The following is a 21,917-nucleotide window of genomic DNA, read 5'->3' as shown; positions in this document are numbered from 1 at the left end:
ACCAATCAGACACTAACACGTGACACACCTCGTCCCTCTAACAACCAACCAATCAGACACTAACACGTGACACACCTCGTCCCTCTAACAACCAACCAATCAGACACTAACACGTGACACACCTCGTCCCTCTTACAACCAACCAATCAGACACTAACACGTGACACACCTCGTCCCTCTAACAACCAACCAATCAGACACTAACACGTGACACACATCGTCCCTCTAACAACCAACCAATCAGACACTAACACGTGACACACCTCGTCCCTCTAACAATCAACCAATCAGACACTAACACGTGACACACCTCGTCCCTCTAACAACCAACCAATCAGACACTAACACGTGACACACCTCGTCCCTCTTACAATCAACCAATCAGACACTAATACGTGACACACCTCGTCCCTCTTACAATCAACCAATCAGACACTAACACGTGACACACCTCGTCCCTCTAACAACCAACCAATCAGACACTAATACGTGACACACCTCGTCCCTCTAACAACCAACCAATCAGACACTAACACGTGACACACCTCGTCCCTCTAACAACCAACCAATCAGACACTAACACGTGACACACCTCGTCCCTCTAACAACCAACCAATCAGACACTAACACGTGACACACCTCGTCCCTCTAACAACCAACCAATCAGACACTAACACGTGACACACCTCGTCCCTCTAACAACCAACCAATCAGACACTAACACGTGACACACCTCGTCCCTCTAACAACCAACCAATCACATTCTCCTAAACATGCCGCTCTATTTAAGCTGCCAGGTCTTCCTGCTCTGCCTCGCTATGCTGCCACTGCTGTGTTCACTTGCTGAGGGAGGGAGTTCCTGAGCCCCCCCCCCCCCCTCTCTCTCTCTCTCTCTGCTGCTGGTGCAGTAACTGTGTGAGTCAGAGAGGTGGGGAGGGAGTTCCTGAGCCCCCCCCCCCCTCTCTCTCTCTCTCTGCTGCTGGTGCAGTGACTGTGTGAGTCAGAGAGGTGGGGAGGGAGTTCCTGAGCCCCCCCTCTCCCTCTCTCTGCTGCTGGAGGTCCCGCTGCACACAGAGAGTCTTCAGTCCGGCGGAGAGACATGAGAGACGGTGGCGACCTGCGGGGCTCAGAGCCCCCCCTCCGGGACCCCTGAGCACTTATCTGTCATCATGTTTATGAGGAGCCTGTCCCTCTGACCCGGGTCCCTCTCTTGGTGAGTCATTACGTGCAGGTCTTGGATACTTTACGCGTGGTTCCCTGCAGGATTAGTGTTCAGATGGAGCCCTCCCTCCCGGTGCTGCTGGTCCTGCTTCTGTCTCTGCCTGTCTCCACAAGTCAGCACTTCTTCCTGCTGCGGCCCAGCGACCTGATGCCGGTCCTGGAGCTGCAGGAGAACCCGGACCCGGAGCTGGACCCCCGGGAGAAGGACCTGAACGAGACGGAGCTCCACAGCGCGCTGGGGAGGCACTTCGACCCGGAGATGATGTCCCTGTTTCCCCGGGAGGAGGACCAGGAGCAGGGGCTGCTGCCCAAAGAGCTCCAAGACCTGGACCAGGACCTGGACCAGGACCTGGACCAGGACCTGGACCGGAAGCAGAAGAAGAAGAAGAAGAAGAAGAAGAAGCTGCGCCGGCGGCTCCAGCTGTGGGCGCGCACCGGCTGCCCGCTCGTGCACACATGGACCGACCTGGGCACGCGCTTCTGGCCCCGGTACGTGCGCGTGGGCAGCTGCCGTCGACAGAGCTCGTGCTCGGTGCCGCGGGGCATGTTCTGCAGGCCCGCGCGCTCCTCCAGCCTCACGGTGCTGCGGTGGCACTGCGTCAGCAGGGGGGCGGGGCTAAGGTGCGCGTGGATCCCCGTGAACTACCCCGTCATATCAGAGTGCAAGTGCGCGTGCCCCACCTGAAGAAAGACTCTGTGCCGAAACCAGACTTTTATTATTTTCTATTTTCTATGAAGAAGAGAGACTTCCTGCAGCGGGTCCACGAGGAGGGTTCAGGGGTTTCTCTCACGTCATTCGATGCTCTTAAGATGTCTCAAAGTCAAATCCCCTCATTCTAATATGACATTATTTTATATTAATTGTTGATGCATTCATGGTTTTATGAATTTGGTGAATTTGAACGATAAATGAAAATAATTTCAACAATATTTATTATTTTATTTAGATGCCTTAAAGGGCAAGAAACTGAAGTAAAAGTTAAACACAACTAAAATATTGAGTTGAATAAAAACTGTTATTTAGTTTCTGTTAAAAGTCAATCAAAAAAACTCACTTTTATTTTGACTGAAGAGAATATTCTGTATAAATTTAGTATTCTAAAACAGCGCTCTGTGTGACCTCAGGTGTTAGTGATGAGGTGTGACCTCAGGTGTGACCTCAGGTGAGTGATGAGGTGTGACCTCAGGTGTTAGTGATGAGGTGTGACCTCAGGTGTTAGTGATGAGGTGTGACCTCAGGTGTTAGTGATGAGGTGTGACCTCAGGTGTTAGTGATGAGGTGTGACCTCAGGTGTGACCTCAGGTGTTAGTGATGAGGTGTGACCTCAGGTGTGACCTCAGGTGTTAGTGATGAGGTGTGACCTCAGGTGTGAGTGATGAGGTGTGACCTCAGGTGTGACCTCAGGTGTTAGTGATGAGGTGTGACCTCGGGTGTGACCTCAGGTGTTAGTGATGAGGTTTGACCTCAGGTGTGACCTCAGGTGTTAGTGATGAGGTGTGACCTCAGGTGTGACCTCAGGTGTTAGTGATGAGGTGTGACCTCAGGTGTTAGTGATGAGGTGTGACCTCAGGTGTGACCTCAGGTGTTAGTGATGAGGTGTGACCTCAGGTGTGACCTCAGGTGTTAGTGATGAGGTGTGACCTCAGGTGTTAGTGATGAGGTGTGACCTCAGGTGTGACCTCAGGTGAGTGATGAGGTGTGACCTCAGGTGTGACCTCAGGTGAGTGATGAGGTGTGCTGCTTGTGTTCACACTGAAGGGTCAGGAGCTGCAAACAGAACGTTATGTTTCTGTTGAATCAGAATGAATGCTCAGACGCTGGATAATAAAGAGGTTTAAACCCGAGAGAGTGTTCATGTGTCTGACCGGTAGCTCTCTCTGCAGATACTCTAATACTCATACTGTAATACATCTCTGAGTTCAGTTTATTCAAGCTTTAAACACTACATTACCCAGGATCCCCAGCTGCTGGTTCAGAGGGGGGAACCCTTTAAAATGATTCAAAATCAGAAATGTTATCAGGTTTATAACAAAGTGACATTTATATAGTTGCAGCACACTGAGTTTAAAGCTCTTCCTGCAAAATGCATCCTGGGAGTTGTAGTTCATTTCTTCACTTTTGAAGTCCACAGGCTTCTTTGACCGTATCATATAAGCAGATGTTATTTTTCCTCACCTGTCCACCAGAGACACCTGCTGGTGATCAACTCCAGCTTCCACCTGTAGGCTCGGGGATAGTTCTCTAATCATCACTCAATGTTCTTTGTAAATCTGTGGAGTGATGAGGCCGAGCCTAGACGCCAAACTCTAACTATATGCTGCTTCTAATAAACATGTTAAGAAAGTCGTGAGTTGTCTGACTGAAATATCTTTAAATGCATCTTCATGTTTCCGTTTCAGGAGTAATAGTTAAAGCTGCATCTCAAACCAAACTCCATCTTAAGGTCAGATGTTTCTAATAAAGATCTTTTTGAGCAACTGGGACTTTATTTATTTATTTTCAGTTTAATGTTAAGCTCCATTTGAACAATGTCAACTCTCTCTTTCTCAGGTTCAGGTGTTCTTAATGCTGCACCTCATACGACCCCCCCGACTGACTCTTCACATCTCTCATATTTCTACCTCCAAATACTCAAAGTAAAAGTGACACGTTTGGAGTATTTTTGGTACTTTATACTTTATTTGAAATCCCTTGAAAATGGCAGAGAGGCACGCGGGCTGCGAGGAGGCGGAGCCAACACAGGCTGCGAGGAGGCGGAGCCAACGCGAGCACCGGATATCAGACGGGAAAACATATTTACAAAAATAAATTAACACATATTTCCAAGAGACACTGTGACGGTTATTAAAATGGTATAAAACGGTAGATAGGCGCGTAGGGAATGTCAGCTTTACATCGAATCTGTGCGTAGTGCAAGAAATACTGTCAGTAATACAAAGATAAAGTTATGAGTCACATTCAACAGCTTCGGTCCGGAGGACGACGACCAACATAAACCTTCACTTGTTTGGAGTTTGAACACAGATTTAAAAACAGGTCCAATGCACCACAACCAATTAACCAATTAGTTAACGAGCAGCAGGGGGGGGGGGGGCGCTCGTTAAGACGGAGGAACCCAGGCACTGGAATCCATCTGCAGTGAAACCCCTCACACCTGGTACTAAAACACAGTCTGCGATCAGCTGATTCGACCCGGAGCTTCCTGGAGGTCTAAAGCTGCCATTATATTAACAATAAATACATATAGATTATTTCTCGATGTATTGACAAATTTAAAGCAGATTTTACGTCTTAATGTATTTATTTTTCGATAACCTGCATTTCTTTGATTATTGAATCTTTAATTAAAAGCTATTTCTTATTTACAGTTTGATTATAATGACAGCTTGAGTCCCACATGTCTGTTGGGGCTCATTATGGGATGGCGCAGTCACGTGATGTATATCTTTCAGACTGTGTTTTATTATAAAGTGTAAACAGGGTTCAGTGTTTCTGTACGGAAGCCCTGAAGGACAAACTGATTTTTTTTCTGGTTTTAAATTGTTTTATCTCCTGAATTAAAAAAACTGTTTCCATGGATAAGATTTCTATGTATTTTTTAAATTCGGAAAAAAGTCCAAATTTTGATATTTTGAAAATAAAAGATTATCGGAATGTTTTTTTTTTACCTGTAAAAACAATCATTGTAGCACCGATAGGGTTAAAATATAGAATACAATTATTTAGATCAGGCTCTAACTAATTCATCACCAGACCTTGTTTATCGTTTTGACCCTCAGGGCTTCCATATGTTCGGATCCGTCCTCCGTGTTTCTTTACTGTTTGTTATCATCACTGAAAAACCACAGAAATGTTCAGGAACAGGAAGTCCCGCCCCCTGCGACAGGAAGTGATGTAATAAATGTCCTCACCCCTGAAGGACAAACGGATCTATGTTATTTAATCCATGGACAACATTTTGTTTTGTTGAAAAGTTGGGAAAAAAGTCCAACTTTTAAAAAAACATTTTTGGGGAATTTTGAAAAAAAATATCCGAGGATTTTTTTATCACCAGTTTTGTTGATCTTTTTGTCCCTCAGGGCTTCCATACTTCCACATCTCAGTCTCTCCTTGGATCTGTCCTCCGTGTTTTCTTCTTCTACTCTTTACTGTAAAACCACAGAAATGTTCAGGAACAGGAAGTCCCTCCCCCTGCGACAGGAAGTGATGTCACAGCAGTCCTCAGCCCTTCAGAGCGCTGAAGAAGCCCTCGCTGGTGGGCGACTCCTTCACCGTGACCGTGATGAAGTTGGCGGTGACGTCGGTGACGCAGACCGTCTCCATCCGGCTCCTCTCGGGCCTCCAGTCCGTCTCCGTGTCCGACGCCGCCCCCCCGCCCCCCCCCCAGGCCGGGCCGCGGCACGATGGAGGCGGGGAACATGGCGGCGCCGTCGTCCGTCTCCGAGTCGCTGCTCGTCTCGTCCGAATCTCCGGTGCTGAGTTCGTTTAGTTTCCTCTCCGCGGAGCCACTTCCTGTCTGACTGTCTGCTAGCTGCTGCTCCACGACTCCGCCCACGTTGAGTCCGCCCACTTTGACTCCGCCTCCTTTCACGATGGCGCCGCTCCGTAAACTCGTTCTGGCGCCGCCCTGCAGGCCGCTGCCGGACGCCGCCTTGCTGACGCTCTGAAACAACAGAAACACATCTTTACTTTTCTATGTAAATATATGATATCTCATCTTATCTTATCTTTGGCAGACTTAAGGTGATTAATGTGTGTTCTGATTGGTTATAATACTACTTCCTGTACACATGGTATGATAAAGTGACTCTGACCCTGACGCTCTGCAGGTTGAGGGCTCGGAGGCTCAGCGCCTGATTGGCTCGTTCTCTCGGTGTCGTCGCTGCCTTGGAGACGATCAGCTGTTTCGCGTCCGGCCTCCTGAGGCTCAGAGACCCCGCCCCCCCCCCGTGGCCCCCCAGCTTCAGCGCCTTACTGGGCCCCGTCCGGCTGTGGGAGGAAGAGGAGGAGGAGGAGGAAGAGGAAGTCCACATAGAGGCCTTGGAGGCGGAGGACTCCTCTCTGGAGCGACTCAGGCCGGTGTACGTGAAGCTGGCCGGCTGCAGGGGCTTCTTCACAGCGGGGGGGCGGAGCATCTGGTGGCGAGGAGGAAGAGGAGGAGGAGGAAGAGGAGGGGGTGATGAAGAGGGAGGAGGAAGAGCAGCTCTGGATTTGGCTTGTCTCAGCGCTCGGATGTCCGGGTGCAGCGGCTTCCTCCCTCGCTTCTTCTTCAGTATTACGGGAGGCTCTGGTTTGGCGAGGAGGATCTGGGGTCGCTTCACTGGGCCTGGCTGGAGGCGGGGCTTCTTAGATGACTCCTCCTCCTCCTCTTCATCATCATCATCATCCTCATCATCCTCCTCCTCTGAGGAAGAGGAGGAGGATGGAGAGGGGGAGGAGAGGCCGGAGCAAGAGGAGGACGACAAGCGGCCATCTTTAGTGAGGGCGGGGGCAGGCTGTGGAGAGAGAGAGAAACATGAGGAAGAGGAGGAGGAGGAAGAGGAGGAGGAGGAAGAGGAGGAGGAGGGGGGAGAGGAGGAGGAAGAGGAGGGAGAGGAGGGAGAAGAGGAAGAGGAGGAGGAGGAGGAGGAGGAGGAGGAGGAGGAGGAGGAGGAGGAGGATGAGGAGGAAGAGGAGGAGGATGATGAAGAGGAGGAGGAGGAGGAGGAGGAGGAGGAGGAGGAGGAGGAGGAGGAGGAGGAGGAGGAGGAGAGAGGAGGGAGAGGAGGGAGAAGAGGAAGAGGAGGAGGAGGAGAGTAAATGCAGTTCTGGGTGTCCCTGCCCTATCTGCAGTGCGCATGTTCGAGATGGTCCGTCATATTGGAAAACTCAATGTTCTTCATTTTATTTAAAATAAAATAAAATAACAAAATATTTTTGTATAAATATTTCAGACGTTTTTGAATCGTGGATGCACGATGCAAATCAGGCAGCCGTCTGGACGTCAAGTGTCCTATTAGAGTTGCCGTATGGAGTTGTCCAATATGGCGGACCATCTCGCACATGCGCACTGCGGATCGGGCAGGGGGGCGGATCGGGCAGTGACCAAGCCCCCAGGAAGTGCGCCGGACTCTGATGAGAATATTTGTGGTGGCCAAACGGCGGTACTACACTTCCTTTAGGTTTTAGGTTTAAAAACATTTGTTCCTCAAGTTGTAAAATGTGCTCATAACGTTATTCTGAGAGTTAGTCCCTCTGCATTATGAACGCGCATCTAACCCACGGGACCGCGCCGCCCGGCACGTTCATGTGACGTGTTACACGTCACATGAACGTGCAATAAGAACGGACCCATATCGCCTTACTGCACACGGAGCTGTAATAATGGATATATTGCACATCTTTGTAGTAAAATATTATACTACATGGGCTGTATGATTAAATCTAGTATTAAATAAAGTTAATATTACCGACATAGATTAACGTCCCTGTAGCTTCTTATTGCACTGTATGTATATATATGTATATATATATATATATATAAACATATATATACATATATATGTACAACCCATACAAGTATCATGCTAAATGAAGCTCTGTTGCTTGGATATCACTAGATCCTGTTATCAGAGTAATATAAAAGTACATAACGATTTATGTCTAAATTAGCATAATTACTAGCTAGCCGCTAGCTGCTAACTGCTGCCTCGTTAATATCAAATCCAACATAATAACAATCCAGTAGCTTGCTGTCATGAACGTGCGGTGCTGTTACGTGTACAAATTGACGTGCTTAATGTGAACGAGCCTTTTGGGGGGCGTGGTTAAAGTTGCGCATGCGCATACGGGTACTTCTCAGGCATGCTGGGTAATCTGTGACGTTTCGCTCTCTCAAAAGTTGGACCATTGTCATCATGCGCCAATGAGGAACTCTCATAGGAATGAATGAGGCCCCGCCTCCCACGCTGTATCCAGTTCTTATTATACATCGATGGGAGTGACCGTGGTTCTGCAGAGAGTTAGGCATGCAGGGAGGAGGAAGATGAGGAAGATGATGATGAAGAGTTACCAGGATCTTCCTCGGTCTCCCTCTCGGTCTCTTCCCTTTGGTCTGGAACAGAAGCTCCTTCTCCTGCTCTCTGGAGAGGAGACAGAAAGAGCTTCCACAATAAATAAATACAAAAACAAACACTCTCTCTCACACACACACACACACACACACACACACACACACACACACACACACACACACACACACACACACACACACACACACACACACACACACACACACACACACACACACACACACACACACACACACACACACACACACACACACACACACACACACACACACACACCTCTTGTGGAAGGCAGCCAGCAGTCTGGGGTCCAGGATGTTCTCCTCTGGCTCCCAGCTGTTGTGCCTGAAACCAATAAGACATCAGTTACTCGTAAAGCAAAGACCTGCTAGCTCTCATCACGTGTCCAGTCCTTTCCTCATTGGACTGAATGTATCTACGTGTTATTACTCTGTGTGCGTTGGTGATAGGGTTAGGTACACTTCACCTTGTGACCACCACGCTGCTATACCGGCTGCAGGACACTGTAAACATGTCAGTATGCATGAACACTAACATGTGTTCCCAGCTCTAATGGGCGTGACCCGGCAGAGCCTGCAGACGTGAGTACAGGTGTGACAGCCGCAGGAAGCATACACATATCTCACAATAGGCCGTTTAAAATGTGTTTAAATGCATGCATGTGACCTTCAGTAGTTACACTGGTACATTGGGTATAACAGCTGCAGGAATAATGTTCATATTTCACGATGTGCATGAAAATAAACACAGTATCCATGGCTACAGTTGAGTTCTGGTGTGACAGCTGCAGGAGCTATGTGAACATGTCAATAAGCATGAAAGGAAACCCTCATGTCCCAGCTCTCAGATGCATGTGAGCCAGTAGATTCTGCAGAAGCTACTACAGGTGTAACAGATGCAGGAATAATGGAAACATGTCAATATGAATGAAAACAAACATCGCATTCCCAGCTCTAATGGATGCATGTGACCCGGCAGAGCCTGCAGAAGAGAGTGCATGTGTGTTGGGTATAATAGCTGCACATATTCGACGATGTGCATGAAAACAAACACAGTATTCCCAGTTTTAACCCAGTTTCAATGCGTGCATGTGACTGGTGCAGCAGCTGTGAGGGGTATCGGGTTTCCTGCTGTACATATGTATTGTTTATATTAGTTATACACCTTCTAAAAAATGCGTTTCTTTCTTTAAATTCCCGTTAAAATGCCTTGAGTCCCCAGTTCGTGTTGAATAAAGTCCCTGAAACCCCGCTCATTGTTTGGGGCCATTTCTCCATGTTATTTGCTGTTAGCATGTCGGTGGCTAACAGCTAGCTACTCACTTTGAGGACCATCCTCTCCATTTCACCAGGTATTCACACTTCCCCTGCGGACACAAACACACACATGTTAGGGGGCATGTTAGGGGAGAGGAGCGAGGCCTCCCGGAGCCCTTCTGCCCGCAGAAAGCTTACCTTTCTCGGCCGTTTGCTGAGGATGCATTCCGCATCAAAGACCTGGCCCACTGTGACCCCCTCCATTATCCACTGCGCGCTTTTTACCCTCCCCGGACACCGTACCTCCGTTACTGTGTAATGTCGCATTTGTTATCTTTTTATTTCACCTTCACCGGACACCGTAGATCAGTTATAAACACATGTACTACTTTATTATTATGGTTTATTATTTTTTGTGTTACAATAACAACATTATTATCGTAGAAACTGATCATATGATATGGAGTAATTAATTAATAGGTATTTAATGTTATCATAGTTTACCTATTTAATGAATAATAAGGCGAACAAATATTATCATCATTGTTTTTTTTACACATTTAAAATAAATAACGCAATCAATAAATTACAAGATAATCATCGTGTGAACTCTTTATTATTATTTTAATTATTATGCATTTTTTAATTGCATTACATTATATATTGTGTCTAACTATTTCCTATGTTATGTAATAAACATGTTGAATTGCACCTGTGATATTATCAATCCTTTACTTTGCTTTCTTTTAATGCTCTCATATTTTGCACTCGTGTTGTTATTACTTAACCCTTTCATGCATAGGTCACTACAGTGGACAGCATTTAAAGGTGTTTTCTTGCATTGTTTTTTTTTGCATAGTGCCACTAAGTGGAAAGTCAGTGTAAGTGCATGATAAATGTCTCCAAACCAAGATGGACCACCGAAAGCCACATGGACCAAGTCACCTGCCGATATCCTACCAATCCTTTTATGGAAAGCGTCCCCTGCAGGTATAAAAAATGTGGTGACATCAAGTAACAACTTAGAGTCATATAATTCATAAATGATCAAAGTATTGATTTTATGTTTGTAGGAAATCATGATTAACCACCTGTACACTACAGTGGACGTCATGCATCACTGGCTATATTTCAACTACAATGAATACTGGTACTGCTGCTGTTGTTCCCAGGGCCGTCCCTCCCTACAGGCAGATCATGCAGACTGTGTGGGGCCTCACCTTGTGGAGGGGGCCACACCTTGCGGAGGGGGGCCTCATCTGAGGCGCACCTATGCGCTTATGTGTCGCAATTAGGGTGGCGCGGCACGGTTTCGCCGCTGCGAGGCTCCACTAGCACTCATCAAATAACTGTGCATGGGGCCTCAAATTGGCCCCTGGCCCTGGTTATTCTTGAAAATACTTCATCTGCAAAATGTTTTTGGGCCGTAAATCAATATACTTATGTTATTGTTATTTTAATGTCATTTTAAGTTTGCACATCTTTATTTATCATTTTTTCAAAATGTACATCTCTTCAGTTCAAACCCTGAACGCATACTGTCCACCTGAGTGGACATATACAAATCTATTTGAAAAAACTAGATACAAAATAAATAAAGTTCAAATCTTGTTTTTCATGCCCCAAGAGCAATACAAACACTTGGTAAAAAAATCCTGACTGAGGTTTTCATAATTCATGCATGAAAGGGCATGGCTTAGTTAAATACTCGATTCTGATTGGTCCATTGGGACACCTGCCCTTTATATAGACCACCCTCAGAAGCCTCTTCTTAGGACCAGAGATGCGAGCTACACGACACCGAGTTGGACCTCTGACGTTACACCAAAGAAGCAGGAGAGTAAAATATCATAACATGGTTAAAACAGCACACTGAAAATATATAAAACCCAACATTAATTTCAGATGAAAAGCAGTTCTGAAAAGATGTGTTTTGATGTAAACATGATGTTTAATGTAGATTTGAAAGGATGACCTTTTCTATAGCTAACGAACCTCGTTTAAAAACTGCAGAATTTAAGATTATAGTGGGTTTTAACAAAATCCCTCACATATTATAACTGACGACATGTTATTCATTGACACGGTTCCTTAGTGAATTCGGTATACATTTGATCATGACTAGATAACGATTAAAATGCCTGAAGATGAGTGTTTTGATTTGTGGTAATGTAGTATGTGTCTTGCAGTAACACGCCATGTCCAGCAGGTGGCAGCACACGCCTTTAATCGTTGGTCTGCAGCCTGCCATAACAGCAAAGGAAGAAGAAGAAGGAGGAGGAGATGTGTGCGGAACCTTTGTGCTCTTATCTAAAGGGGGACTTGATTGAGTGTTGCACACATCTTATGTATGTTATGTATGTTCGCTGCTGTGTTTCCGATCAGCTGTTATAACGCAGGATTCATCTTTCTGAGGTAAAGGCTTGTTTTGTATGATCTATAACTGAAGAAACGTGTGTTTATAATGTATTTCTGTTAGTATGATGAACCAGGATACCAAACCTGTGACTCCTGCAGGTCAGAGGGGTTCATGCACTCTTTGTATTTCCAATAAAAACATGTTTAATCACTATTTATTAAGTTTAACTTCATCTTTCATGTGGATTTGACTCGTTGTATAACAGTGGTTTAGGTTACTGTTAACAAAGCTGACGAGCGTCGTTTAAAAACTGGAGGATTTAAGATTATAATGGGTTTTAACAAAATCCCTAACATATAAGAATATAAATGAGGACATTTTATTAATAAACATGATCTGCTGGTGAATTCGGCATACGTTTGATCCACTAACAAATAATTAAAATGCCTTTCTTTAAGTAGTTTCACCGAGGGACCGTCAATACATTATAGCTTGGATAACACAGATCCAATGTTATTTTGAAAGCTTCCTTGCTCTAAATATGCTTAAACAACTATATTAAATGTGTGTTATGTGGCATTATAACATTCAACAACCTGTTTAATCACTATCTGTTCATCTAGACATCATCTTTAATGTGGATTTGACTCGTTGTATAACAGTGTTTTACGTTACTGTTAAAACAAGTGAAAGAACCTCCTTTAAAAACTGGATAATTTAAGATTATAATGGGTTTTCACAAAATCACACACATATTACAATATAACTGAATACATGTTATTAATTAACACGGTTCTTTCTTGAATTCGGCATACATGTGATCCCTTTAAGGGGGGGGGGGGGTTACCTTGGTTGCTGATTGGCTAATGGTTACAAAAGCCAAAACATCGTTATGACATCATGTGTCCCACAGAGGGGACACATGATGCAGAAGAGACATGTGTCCCCTCTGTGTAAAGAGAGTCTCTTTACACAGAGGGGACACATGTTGATGTAGAAGAGACATGAAGAAGAGGACCTTTAAGATTGCATGCTGATTATTTTTATTTGTATATTTCCCCCCCAGGCGTGTTGCCCCCCCCTGGTTTCCCCAATGCTGTTCCAGCTGCTGCGCGCCCCCCTCTGCGGTTCCCCCTCAGTGTTACCTCGATGCGTGCGGTTGCTGCGCAGCGCCCCCTGTAGGACGCCTGCGATGCGCCCCCCGTCTCAGACCAGAGGCCTGAAGACCCGGAGGACCCGGATCCAGGAGGAGGAGTGGAGGAGCCGGAACAAAACGCTGCTGATTTACATCGCTGCCGCCGGCGTGGGGATGATCGGCCTATCGTACGCCTCCGTGCCTCTCTATAGGCTGTACTGCCAGGTGGGCGGGACTTAAATGTCTCTTATTATTCAATTTTTAGGCATATGTTATAGGTCTCAGATATATAATAATAATACATTTGATTCACTTTACAGAGGGGACAAAAAGGAAATCAAATCAAATATGAAAGGTTGAATTAGAATATTAAAACAGCAACACAACATTATTCACGCATGAAGACTGAAGAGGTGTGCTTGGTGTGTTTTGAAGGTGGGTGGGTCAGTGCAGTCTCTGGTGTTGTTGTTAACATTGTTGTTGTTGACGTCCCTGCAGGCGACGGGGCTGGGCGGCGCGGCGACAGCGGGGCACGATACGGAACAGGTGGAGACGATGGAGCCGGTGAAGGAGAGGATCCTGAAAATCACCTTCAACGCAGACACTCACTCCAGCATGCAGTGGAACTTCAGACCGCAGCAGAGCGAGATCTACGTGAGGAGGCAGAGTTCAGACTTTGAAACATACACGTTGTATTCCTGTCATTAAACTGTGAAGGTGTGCAGAGCTCAGTAAGACTCGCCTCCTCAAAAAGCATTTCACATGGTTACGATACAACTCTCAGTCCTGATCCGTCTTGGTATACATCTCCTGTTTCCTCCTGAGAAATGCCACCAGGGAGTTTTGGCTGATCGGGGGGGCCGATGTGAATATCAGCGTATTCTAATTACCGTGCTGATTAACTACAGCCCCCCCACCTGGAGTTTCACTCCACACAAAACAATACATTTGCACACACACACACACACACACACACACACACACACACACACACACACACACCTACACACACCTACACACACACCTACACACACACCTACACACACACACACACACACACACACACACACACACACACACACCTACACACCTACACACCTACACACCTACACACCTACACACACACACACACACACACACCTACACACACACACACACCTACACACACACACACACACCTACACACACCTATACACACACCTACACACACACACACACCTACACACCTACACACACACACACACACACACCTACACACACACACACACACACCTACACACACCTACACACACACCTACACACACCTACACACACACACACACACACACACACACACACATACACACACACACACACACACATACACACACACACACACACACACATACACACACACACACACACACACACACCTACACACACACACACACACACACCTACACACACACACACACACACACACACACACACACACACACACACCTACACACACACACACACACACCTACACACACCTATACACACACCTACACACACACACACACACACACACACACACACACACACACACACACACACACACACACACACACCTACACACCTACACACACACACACACACACACCTACACACACACACACACACACCTACACACACCTACACACACACCTACACACACCTACACACACACACACACACACATACACACACACACACACACACATACACACACACACATACACACACACACACACCTACACACACACATACACACACACACCTACACACACACACACACACACACCTACACACACACACACACACACACACACACACACACACACACACACACACACCTATACACATACACATACACACATACACACACACACACACCTACACACATACACACACACACACACACACACACAACAATTAATAAATAGTAAAGTGTCAACGGGAGAAGCGATCAGACGTTATGCGCTTCGGGACGTTTCTTCCCTTCTCCCGTGAACATTTGAATGGAGGGGGGGCCGAGGAGCCGGGGCTTCATTTCCCCTTCTCTGCACATTTAAAAAAACGTTACTTTCAAGCTACGGTCTGCACGACATCGGAAACCCACTTTGAAAACAGTAGGCAGAGGTTTTGCTGTTTTGACCCCCCCATGGTTTCAAGCACTTTGAAAACGGTAAGAAAGACTTTGTGCACGCCAAGAACGCTCTGCTCTGTCCTGTCTCCGGAAGGAAAGCATCTCACAAAATAAAAACACACGACTCAACCGCTCCTAAAACCAGTCCCGCAGGTCACCAGCAGGGGGCGCTGAAACCAACAACTCATTCACACTTTCGCAAAATAAAAATAATTATATTGGATTATACTCGATACACGAATGTTTCAAGATCGTTTAATACCAAAATAAATATTTGGACAAAGCCCTAGAAATAACACATTTAACAGCCGACATATCGGGAGTGACAAGATAAAAACTAACATGTTTTATTTCTCTGTAACACCAGCTTCCTGTCTGTAAAATGTACTCTGAAATACTGGTACTAGGTTATAAAAAGCTGAAAGGTTTATTCTTATATTCTTATATTCTTATATTCTGCAGGTTGTTCCCGGAGAGACGGCACTGGCGTTCTACCGGGCGAAAAACCCGACAAACAAACACATCATCGGGATCTCAACCTACAACGTGGTGCCTTTTGACGCAGGGCAGTACTTCAACAAGATCCAGGTACTTATGCTTTATACTTTATAAGAATCATTTCAGTAACCGACAGATAGAGAAATCAGACTGAACGCCTGATACTCTGTTCCCTGAACGCCCCTCTCGGTTCCCTGAACGCCCCCCTCTTATACTCTGTTCCCTGAACGCCCCCCTCTGATACTCTGTTCCCTGAACGCCCCTCTCTGTTCCCTGAACGCCCCCCTCTGATACTCTGTTCCCTGAACGCCCCTCACTGTTCCCTGAACGCCCCCCTCTGATACTCTGTTCCCTGAACGCCCCTCTCGGTTCCCTGAACGCCCCCCTCTTATACTCTGTTCCCTGAACGCCCCTCACTGTTCCCTGAACGCCCCTCTCTGTTCCCTGAACGCCCCCCTCTTATACTCTGTTCCCTGAACGCCCCCCTCTGATACTCTGTTCCCTGAACGCCCCTCACTGTTCCCTGAACGCCCCTCTCGGTTCCCTGAACGCCCCTCTCGGTTCCCTGAACGCCCCCCTCTTATACTCTGTTCCCTGAACGCCCCCTCTGATACTTTGTTCCCTGAATGCCCCTCTCTGTTACTCTGTTCCCTGAACGCCCCTCTCTGTTACTCTGTTCCCTGAACGCCCCTCTCTGTTCCCTCTGTTCCCTGAACGCCCCTCTCTTATACTCTGTTCCCTGAACGCCCCCTCTGATACTTTGTTCCCTGAATGCCCCTCTCTGTTACTCTGTTCCCTGAACGCCCCTCTCTGTTACTCTGTTCCCTGAACGCCCCTCTCTGTTCCCTCTGTTCCCTGAACGCCCCCCTCTGATACTCTGTTCCCTGAACGCCCCCCTATGATACTCTATTCCCTGAACGCCCCTCTCTAATACTCTGTTCCCTGAACGCCCCTCTCTGTTACTCTGTTCCCTGAACGCCCCTCTCTGATACTCTGTTCCCTGAATGCCCCTCTCTGTTACTCTGTTCCCTGAACGCCCCCCTCTGATACTCTGTTCCCTGAACGCCCCCCTCTGATACTCTGTTCCCTGAACGCCCCCCTAACGCCCCCTCCCTCTGTCCTCCCTCGCAGTGCTTCTGTTTCGAGGAGCAGCGTCTGAACCCCCACGAGGAGGTGGACATGCCCGTGTTCTTCTACATCGACCCGGAGTTTGACGAGGACCCGAGGATGGCTCGAATCGACACCATCACGCTGTCCTACACCTTCTTCGAGGCCAAGGAGGGGCAGAAAATCCCCCTGCCCGGATACAGCTACAGCTGAAGGGGGTGGGGGGGGTCACCTGCCCGGATACAGCTACAGCTGAAGGGGGTGGGGGGGGGTCACCTGCCCGGATACAGCTACAGCTGATTTGGGGGTCACCTGCCCGGATACAGCTACAGCTGAGGGGTGGGGGGGGTCACCTGCCCGGATACAGCTACAGCTGATTTGGGGGTCACCTGACATTGTTAACATTATCCTGGGTCTCAGAGCGAGAGGAGAATAACATCCATGACTCTGTGCTTTTACTCTGAAATACAGCCACTGAAAGGGCTTTTATTCTGAAAATCAACGGCTTGTTATACACAGAACATAAAACAATTCATGAATTAGGTCGGCCACTGTTTCATTGATTTATTTAAAGAATACAATCTAAATACACAGCTGAGTTTTCCTGCATTTCAAAGCGAGCCTGAACTGCTTCCTGTTTCTGAAGATGTTTGTTTGTGTTGATCTGAGAGACTGTAAATATATATAAATCAATAAATCAATAAATCAATATTACTGATATTACTGAGGAGAACTGTTCCACAGACTGAAGCTGATTCAATACATTATGAAGAAAACGGAATATAGACGTCGCAGATTATGACGTCCTCTCGTGTTCGGGATCGATGTCGACTTCCTGTTCTTTCACATCTTATAACTTCTTTCTCATATCAACTTGTTTTCTTTCTTTTGTTCTCATAAAGGACCCTGGGCTCTGGTTTCAGACAGAGGGTGAAACGAGAACTCTTTAAATGGCTATTTTATATTTAAATATTAAAATCATAGAGAAAGAACGTGTTTTCTTTTTTCAATTCTTTCTGAATTCTTCTGTTTGGGTTTCACAGAACATCTGAAATACTGCAAACAAACCAAAAGAACACTTTTCCTCAGAGAATAAAAGAATATCCTGAGAAATATGATAACTTTATAAATAAATAAAACGTTGTCTTAATGCCTTTAACAAAAAAAAAGTCTGTTAAAAATGTGTGTGTGTGTGTGTGTGTGGAGGTGTACGTGTGTGTGTGTGTGGAGGTGTACATGTGTGTGTGTGTGGAGGTGTACGTGTGTGTGTGTGTGTGTGTGTGTGTGTGTGTGTGGAGGTGTACGTGTGTGTGTGTGTGTGTGTGTGTGTGTGTGTGTGTGGAGGTGTACGTGTGGAGGTGTACGTGTGTGTGTGTGTGTGTGGAGGTGTACGTGTGGAGGTGTGTGTGTGTGTGTGTGTGTGTGTGTGTGTGTCTCTGTCTGTCTGTCTGTCTGTCTGTCTGTCTGTCTGTGTGTGTGTGTGTGTGTGTGTGTGTGTGTGTGTGTGTGTGTGTGTGTGTGTGTGTTCAGCCTTCAGGTCATTCACTGACGAACGGATGACATTTGAAAGCACACACTCCTCAGGATGTCTTTTATTTAAACACACACACTCAAGGACACACTAATCTGAATTTGCACAGTTGTCACATGAACGCAGCACGAGATGTTTTGAAATCTCTCTCAGACGTTTCGGCTCAAAGATCATCCCCGTCTGAAAAGTGAAGGTTTTAATCGATGGTGAAAGACAGGATTTACTTCAAATATAAAAGAAACAAAAAAGTGTTTCTTAAATATCCTAAATATGAAATATACGTTTTGCATCCGTTTGATTTTAAAGTTATTATAAGTCAAACTAAATACTTATTTCAGTTCTTCTAACTGCACTGTTCAAAGCCCACGGGACTTCATTTGAGCTCAGTAGGGTTTCATATTCTGAGAAAACAATCAGATTAAAGCGGTTTATTTTACAGGAAAGATTCCCAAACGTAAGGAAACAAAATCAATATTAAAATTAAAATCTAACTTAAAAATATCCATGTTGTATCTTCCTTCATTTAACACTTTAATCATATTTATGGATTCAATTCAGATATAATTCTCGGTTACTCTTTCCTGAAAGTTAATCTATTAAATAATCAAAGTAAATACATTAAATAAATCTATAAACGATATATCATTCCATGTGTTTTTAATCAAAAAACACCCGTCCTTGGTGCTAGCAGCTCTGAGGTCGGTGCGAGGCATTCAGGTGTAGTGGGAGAAGCGGGCGTCACGGCTCGGGCAGGCGGTAGGCGGGGGGGTGGGCTCCCTGGCGCAGGCGTCCGAAGCAGGCGAGCAGCAGCGTGATGGCTGTGCTGACGGTGGAGCTGACCCCCGCCTCGCTGCACAGCAGGGGGTTCACCTCCACCAGGTCCACCGCTGACAGCAGGCCTGCCACAGGAAACACAATGATACCACGTTTTATACAAATACGGTTTTATAACCTTTTATTTAATTTGTTCATCTCAGTTTTTCTAATCTCCTTTGGTCCTTTAGTTCCTTACATCAGTGTGTGTGTGTGTGTGTGTGTGTGTGTGTGTGTGTGTGTGTGTGTGTGTGTGTGTGTGTGTGTGTGTGTGTGTGTGTGTGTGTGTGTGTGTGTGTGTGTGTGTGTGCTCAGTCAGTAGGGGCTTGGACTGTGAGCTGTAGGGTCGCCGGTTCAAGTCCCCGCACAGACCTAAATATGGAGTGTGCACTGCTTCTTGGAGAGGTCCCAGTCCACCTCCTGCCCTGCCGTGGTGCCCTTGAGCAAGGCACCTGGTACTAAGATGGGTTAAATGCAGAGAACACACGTCACTGCATGTGCTGTGTGCTCTGACCCTTAAAGAGGGGTCCACCCTCTGATTCTATCTATAAGCTTTTTTGTAGAAATGTCTGAATTTCCACTCGAGCTTATTTAAAATATGTTTCCAAATGTATGGAGTTTTTCCACCAGACATTTTTATTTTCTATTCCCTGGATGTTGAGGTCAAACGCTTTCTGTACATCATAGTTTTTTCACAAAATCTGATGATATTTAGCTTTTTTCCCACAAACTTTTTTGAGTATCTAATTACGGAATTATCTTTTTTAATGTTATCCTGCAACTGGATGACTAACGGTACCTCTGTATGAGCTCTGCTTTCTGCCCTCCCACTTCTACTCATTTTGTCCGTTTTTTGGATGGATACGCTGTGTAATTGTTGAAATAGTAGAATACATAAAAAAAAGAAAAAAAGAAACGCCCTTTTAAAAAGATCAATTTTGAAAAAGCTTATCAAACCAAGTGTATGAAAGTTACCGGTCTGTGCGATGTGCTCTGCGATGTAGACCCCCTCCCGGTACGTCAGCCCGCCCGCCACCGGGGTCCCGGTTGCCGGCGTCACCGACGGGTCGATGGCGTCCACGTCGTAGCTCAGGTGGATCGGTTTCTTCACTCTGAGCAGAAACACGTTTAATGATCAGATTCCTTTCCTCCGTCTGGGAGACTTCACACTTTTTATTTTTTCTTGATTTATTGGTTTTCTCCAGACGTGACGACAACAAGAGAAGATACAGAGTACGAATGCAGGTGCTATACAAAAAAAGATGACAAAACAATAATGATAATAACCATTAAAAGACCCTCACAGTCATAGCAATGAAAAAAATCAACCAAAACACACAACGACATGAAAGGCAGAAACAGAAAACCCCTCATTTGCATATTTTAAACATTAGCTGTTAGCAGTTAGCCATAAGCAGTGTAGCTTAGCCGTAGCATGGCCATAGCATAGCCGTAGCGTAGCCATAGCATAGCCGTAGCGTAGCCGTAGCATGGCCATAGCATAGCCGTAGCCGAAGCTTAGCCTTAGCGTAGCTTTAGCCGTAGCATAGCCATAGCATAGCCATAGCGTAGCCGTACCATAGCCGTAGCATAGCCGTAGCATGGCCATAGCATAGCCGTAGCGTAGCCGTAGCATAGCCGTAGCATAGCCGTAGCATGGCCATAGCATAGCCGTAGCGTAGCCGTAGCATAGCCGTAGCATGGCCATAGCATAGCCGTAGCATGGCCATAGCATAGCCGTAGCATGGCCATAGCATAGCCGTAGCGTAGCCGTAGCATGGCCATAGCATAGCCGTAGCGTAGCCGTAGCATAGCCGTAGCATAGCCGTAGCATAGCCATAGCATAGCCGTAGCATGGCCATAGCATAGCCGTAGCGTAGCCGTAGCATAGCCGTAGCATGGCCATAGCATAGCCGTAGCATGGCCGTAGCATAGCCGTAGCGTAGCCGTAGCATAGCCGTAGCATGGCCATAGCATAGCCGTAGCATGGCCATAGCATAGCCGTAGCGTAGCCGTAGCATAGCCGTAGCATGGCCATAGCATAGCCGTAGCATGGCCGTAGCATGGCCATAGCATAGCCGTAGCCTAGCCGTAGCATAGCCGTAGCATGGCCATAGCATAGCCGTAGCATGGCCATAGCATAGCCGTAGCGTAGCCGTAGCATGGCCATAGCATAGCCGTAGCATGGCCATAGCATAGCCGTAGCGTAGCCGTAGCATGGCCATAGCATAGCCGTAGCATGGCCATAGCATAGCCGTAGCATGGCCATAGCATAGCCGTAGCATGGCCATAGCATAGCCGTAGCAAGGCCATAGCATAGCCGTAGCCGAAGCTTAGCCTTAGCGTAGCCGTAGCATGGCCATAGCATAGCCGTAGCATGGCCATAGCATAGCCGTAGCAAGGCCATAGCATAGCCGTAGCCGAAGCTTAGCCTTAGCGTAGCCGTAGCGTTACACATCTGTAAAAATACGTTTTTGTTGTTAAACTTGATTAAATCCAGTTTTCTGAAGATGCTGTTTGTCAGTCTTCCTGAGGAACATTTTATAAAGCAGTTTATTTGAATTAAGAGGTTTGGCGTTCAACAGCTGACTCTTAAATCTGAGTTGCAGACTTATAAGAGAGATAGAGATAGGCCTGTTTTTGTTATTTTGATTTATTTTGTTTGGCACAATCTCCTTTGTCTCCTCCTCCTCCTCCTCCTCCTCCTCCTCCTCCTCCTCACTAGAGGAACATTTGTTGGCAGTATTCTTTGTTTAAAA

The 21,917-nt window shown here is 46.4% G+C and overlaps 4 protein-coding genes across 6 annotated transcripts in view; 2 read left to right on the top strand and 2 right to left on the bottom strand.

The window, feature by feature from the left end:
• Nucleotides 1-1,276: 1,276 nt before the first annotated feature.
• nog3 (noggin 3) lies at nt 1,277-1,916 on the top strand (the record flags this gene model as incomplete). The annotated part of the gene is made up of 1 exon (XM_079658432.1): nt 1,277-1,916. One exon carries the CDS (start codon nt 1,277-1,279, stop codon nt 1,904-1,906), a length of 630 nt encoding a protein of 209 aa, XP_079514558.1. The 3' UTR covers nt 1,907-1,916.
• A 1,963-nt stretch (nt 1,917-3,879) lies between these two features.
• Nucleotides 3,880-9,876, bottom strand: LOC307023893 (uncharacterized protein). Of its 2 annotated transcripts, none has more exons than XM_079657546.1 (6): nt 9,765-9,876; nt 9,633-9,676; nt 8,569-8,634; nt 8,274-8,364; nt 6,037-6,717; nt 3,880-5,885 (listed from the first exon to the last, which is right to left on the bottom strand). In XM_079657546.1, the coding sequence occupies exons 1-6, from the start codon at nt 9,828-9,830 to the stop codon at nt 5,391-5,393; spliced, it is 1,443 nt and encodes a 480-aa protein (XP_079513672.1). In that variant the 5' UTR covers nt 9,831-9,876; the 3' UTR covers nt 3,880-5,390. The 2 variants fall into 2 exon arrangements, with proteins under 2 accessions (XP_079513672.1, XP_079513673.1); XM_079657547.1 differs by having other exon boundaries at nt 8,274-8,343.
• Nucleotides 9,877-11,823: 1,947 nt separating this feature from the next.
• cox11 (cytochrome c oxidase assembly homolog 11 (yeast)) lies at nt 11,824-17,046 on the top strand. Its single transcript, XM_079659694.1, has 5 exons — nt 11,824-11,981; nt 12,992-13,285; nt 13,559-13,714; nt 15,672-15,797; nt 16,839-17,046. Exons 2-5 carry the CDS (start codon nt 13,019-13,021, stop codon nt 17,025-17,027), a joined length of 738 nt encoding a protein of 245 aa, XP_079515820.1. The 5' UTR covers nt 11,824-11,981; nt 12,992-13,018; the 3' UTR covers nt 17,028-17,046.
• Nucleotides 17,047-18,376: 1,330 nt separating this feature from the next.
• The window catches only part of arg1 (arginase 1), an 11,935-nt gene continuing 8,394 nt past the window's right edge, over nt 18,377-21,917 (bottom strand). For both annotated transcript variants that reach the window (XM_079659666.1, XM_079659667.1), the window contains 2 exons: nt 20,134-20,270; nt 18,377-19,244 (listed from right to left, as the gene is read on the bottom strand). In XM_079659666.1, the coding sequence (XP_079515792.1) occupies nt 19,084-19,244; nt 20,134-20,270 (298 nt within the window). In that variant the 3' untranslated portion in view covers nt 18,377-19,083. The remainder of the gene's footprint in view (nt 19,245-20,133; nt 20,271-21,917) is intronic.

Source organism: Notothenia rossii (genome assembly GCF_949606895.1).
Source record: "Notothenia rossii genome assembly, chromosome: 11".
Lineage (NCBI taxonomy): Eukaryota > Metazoa > Chordata > Actinopteri > Perciformes > Nototheniidae > Notothenia > Notothenia rossii.
The sequence above is the reverse complement of the archived record's forward strand: the minus strand, read 5'-3'. Positions and strand labels throughout refer to the sequence as shown.